Source organism: Lethenteron reissneri, chromosome 29 (genome assembly GCF_015708825.2).
Source record: "Lethenteron reissneri isolate LAM-NWPU_2019-01 chromosome 29, ASM1570882v1, whole genome shotgun sequence".
Classification (NCBI taxonomy): Eukaryota; Metazoa; Chordata; class Hyperoartia; order Petromyzontiformes; family Petromyzontidae; genus Lethenteron; species Lethenteron reissneri.
The window spans coordinates 1239983-1244126 of NC_083807.1; the positions used below are offsets into that span (position 1 = coordinate 1239983).

At 57.8% G+C, this 4144-nt stretch overlaps 1 protein-coding gene across 1 annotated transcript in view; it reads left to right on the top strand.

Moving 5' to 3' along the window:
• LOC133349070 (adhesion G protein-coupled receptor F5-like) overlaps nucleotides 1–2451 on the top strand; it is a 48167-nt gene extending 45716 nt beyond the window's left edge. The window contains exon 24 of the mRNA XM_061562208.1: nucleotides 2437–2451. Within this exon, the coding sequence (XP_061418192.1) occupies nucleotides 2437–2451 (15 nt within the window). The remainder of the gene's footprint in view (nucleotides 1–2436) is intronic.
• The last annotated feature ends 1693 nt before the right edge of the window (nucleotides 2452–4144 follow it).

The window sequence follows — 4144 nt, forward strand, 5'->3', positions numbered from 1 at the left end:
ACCCGATTTTCTGCGCTACAATCTCCTGGGCCACCTCGCACACAGCCCAGGAGAGGTGGGGGCAGGAGGAGGGAGGGGGGGGGAGATTCACAAATCTTTGCGTGATCCACCAACCCTCGCCTCCACGCCCGGCGCGTGCGTTCGGATGTGGCGCTAATGACGGGCATGGCGGAGATTGTTTTACATTGTGTTAATTAACTGGGAGGCTGCAACCCAATTAAGGGAGGGTGGGGGGAGGTGGGGGGGAGATGAGGGGGGGGGATGGGGGGGAAAGGAGAGGCGTGGTGGGGGGGAGGTGGTGGGCGGGGGGGTGGGTGCGGCACTACATCGTCGACATTGGCATCGATATTGATGATGCTGCTGTTGCTGCCATCGTGCGCAATAACGTACTGTACGTTGAACTTCTTTCGCACCGTACGTAGCCGACCGTGCTAATCGGAGATACGGGGGAAGGACAAGTCGGTTCCACGTGCTCACCACTGCCACTGGATAATTGACATCGTTACAACAGCCACGATCATCAGCAGCAGCACCGTTGTAATCATCATTGCTACCAACACCACCACATCAAAGACAAAGACCCCCCGTATAGCCTGTCACAGACTGTTGGGGCAAGTGCGAGCGAGCGCCTATGAAGGCCGGAAGTGCACTCCCACGCCTTTGTGACAGCAGTGGCGACGTTTAGGCACCGCGCCAGGTACTCATTTAAAGCCGAGTCGACCTCGGGGAAGCCCAGGACCGGTTCAGATCATCGTCACTGATGTTGGCCGTGAGCGGGAATCTAACTCGGGTGGCCGGGTTCGTAGCGCAGCGCGTTAACCACTGACACTACTGTTCCCCACATGAACACACACGGTCTTTCATACACACACACACAGCCGTACTATCACACACACAGTAGCGAACTGTATAAGCGAACACACACAATAACATTCTCTCACTCACACATAAAGACAAAGATCCCTCCGATAGCCTAAAGAGATTGTTAGGGCAAGTGCTGTTATCGAGCACCTATGAAGGCCGGGGCAGTACACGAGAGGGTTGTCCAGCCAACACCACGCCAGGCCGGCCGGCACCACGCCGGGTCCCATCTGTCTCCCCAGTGGCGATGTTTACACACCGCACCAGGTACTCATTTGAGGCCGAGTCGACCTAGGGGAGGCCTAGGACCGGTTCACTCACACACGCACTCACATTCACAAATCACTCACACCATGACACTCACACACACGTGATCACTCACACAACAACAACAACCACCGCCATTCACCACTAAGTGGCGGTGACGTCACCACGGCGCTTGTGCCAGGCTAGGTGCACGTTGAGGCCACGTGAAGTGTCGAAGGCTCGCTGGCAGGAGGTCACGGGGCAGACGCAGGTGCCACGGGTCGACTGAGATGCACTGGCAGATGCACCACCTGTGCTCCCCACCGTGCTAATTTTCTGCGTTTAACCGCCCGGCGCTCTGCTCGTTGTTGTGAGCGTCGCTCCTCTGCCCTCCGTAGTAGCTGGAAGGCGACTGCCTCCAACTTCCCAGCAGCGTTCTTCACTCACACACTCACAAACCTCTACAGTCACACAGTGATACAAAGACTCACACCTACACTCACTCTCGCCCACACACACCTACATCATCACACACAGCTGACACACGCACACCGCTATATACACACAGTGTGATGCACACTCACACACAGTGACACACGCACACACAGTCACACTCACAGTGATACACACAGTGACACACTAAAACAATACGAAGACACATGCACCTCGACACATTCGCAGTGCCACACACACGATGTGATAGGGTGACACACACACAGTGTGATAGGGTGACACACACAGTGACACTCACAGTGACACACACTCATGACACACGCACACACTGCGACACGCACACAGTGACACACAGTGACACACAGTGACACACGAGTGACACACGAGTGACACACGAGTGACACACAATCAGTGACACACACGCAGTGACACACAGTGACACACACGCACTCGGGATGACATCAAAGCGAAGTCGCCGCGTCCCCCGCCTGACCCCCCCCTCCCTCGCCCCGTAGATCGCGACACGCATCGCGATGATGTCGCGCCCGATGTCGCGACCGACCTGGGTCTGGCCTCACGATCAGCGGCAGGCGGAACTTGTTGAGGATGAGGTCGAGCGGCCAAGACACGCAGCTCCATCGCAGCTGCTGCCCGGGATCCATCGCCTCTCCCCGCGCGGGGTGGGTGGGTGGGGGAGCAGCAGCAGCGGGCAGCACAGCGGCGGTGGTGGTGGTGGTGGGCAGCGGTGATGGTGGTGGTTGTGGGCAGCGTTGGGCAGCAGCTGCGTCTCACGGTCGGCCCCCTCTCGCCGGGGTCTCTGCGGCGGCCCCCGTCACCCCCCTCGCACCCCCAGGGGTCGCGCCGTCGCCTCTGCAGAATCCGTGCGCGTGACGGTTCGCCATGTTTCTCGTCTATCCACGCTGTCTCGCTCTCTCCTCCCTCTCCTGTCCTCTCGCCCTTCTCTCTCTCTCGCTCGCTCGCTCCCTTTCCCTGCCTCTCCTCGGCCGCTCCTCCCCCTGCCTCTCTCCACTCTCCGCTCCCTGTTCTGAACGCTCCCGCCCACGCGATTCCTCTCTCTCTCTCCCGCGCTCTCTCTCGATCGCTCCGCACTCTCCCCGTGATGGCCGTAGTGATGCTAAATGAGGGTCATCGCGAACGGAGGCGGTGGGGGGGTTTGGTGGGAGAGGGGTTTGGTGGGAGAGGGTGGGAGTTGGAATGGGAGAGATGTAAGAGAGGGGGAGGGAGAGAGTGGTGTGAGAAAGGGAGAGAGAGAGAGAGCGGGGGAGAGGGTTAGAGGGAGAGGCGAAGGCGAGAATAAGAGATAGTGGTGGTGGTGGGGGGAGGAGGGAGAGAGAGGCCATGGGAGAAATGTAAGAGAGGGAGAGAGAGAGAGAGTGGTGTGAGAAAGTGAGGGGCGAGGGTGGGAGGGAAAGGCTCGGGGAGCGTCAGGGAGAGAGAGAGAGCACGCGAGAGGGAGAGAGGGAGGGGGAGCGTGGAGAGAGAGGGAGGGCAGTGAATGGAGAGACAGGGGTTGGAGGCAGAGGGAGTGCGACGGGAGAAAAGAGAGAATATGAGATAGGAACTGGGGAGTTATGGAGGAGGGAGTTGAGAGAGTGGAAGACAAATGAAGGGAGAGGGTGTTACATCTTTCATTTAAAAAGGGGAGGGGGGGGGTTACATGAAGCAAAGCATTAAAAAAACTAAATGATGAACGAAGCAAAGTGCCGACTACACCGAGCATCTTCTTCTTGTTTCCTCTGATTGTAAAAGAGAGTGAGGGAGGGTGGAGGGATGACCCGAGCATCATATGAGCGCTGATCTCCCACGTGATGATAGCTCTATAACAGTGGCCCTTATTGACGCATCAAAAAAAAGCCTCTCCGAGTCTCAAGACGTCTTGTTCAGGAGGCTGCTGCTGCTGCTGCTGCGGTGTTTGGCCAATTCGCGTAGGAAGTAGTCTGGGAGCGCGGAGCACATCGATCACGCCAGCGAGGGGAGGGGAGTCGCGACCTCGCCGGGCGCGGTGCGCTCGTCTCGTCCACGGGCCCCTCTCTCCGTGTCTCTCCGCGCCATTTCCAAGGTGGCGCCGCAATCGTCCCGCGCATTCAACTGGGCACCTCGCGGTCTCGCTTCTCGCTTCCCTCGCTGTCTCGCTTCAATCGCAGTCTCACTTCCCCTTCGTCGGTTGTGCAGGACCGCGCGCGTGCAGGACCACGTGGTCACGCGACAGGTAAGCGGTGGTCACGCGGTGGTCACGTGGTGGTCACGCTCTTCTTAGTCCGCGATGTTTGGGTTTCATGGCCGAAGTGATAAAACAATAAAAAACACGACGAACTATTTTTTAAATGATACCAGGTGAGGCCCCACTGAGCTCTCCATAGCTCTCTTTCTGCAGCGACCTGGCTAATGACAAACGAGAGTTCACGAAGTGACGTATCGTCACGTGCACATGTATAGCAGCCAAATATTCTAGACGCGTAATGTTGATTCTAAATGTGGAGGGGGAAAACCGGAGGACCCGGTGAAAAAAATCTACGCGACCGCTGGGAGAGACACACGCAAACTTCAGATCGACAACAGGCGT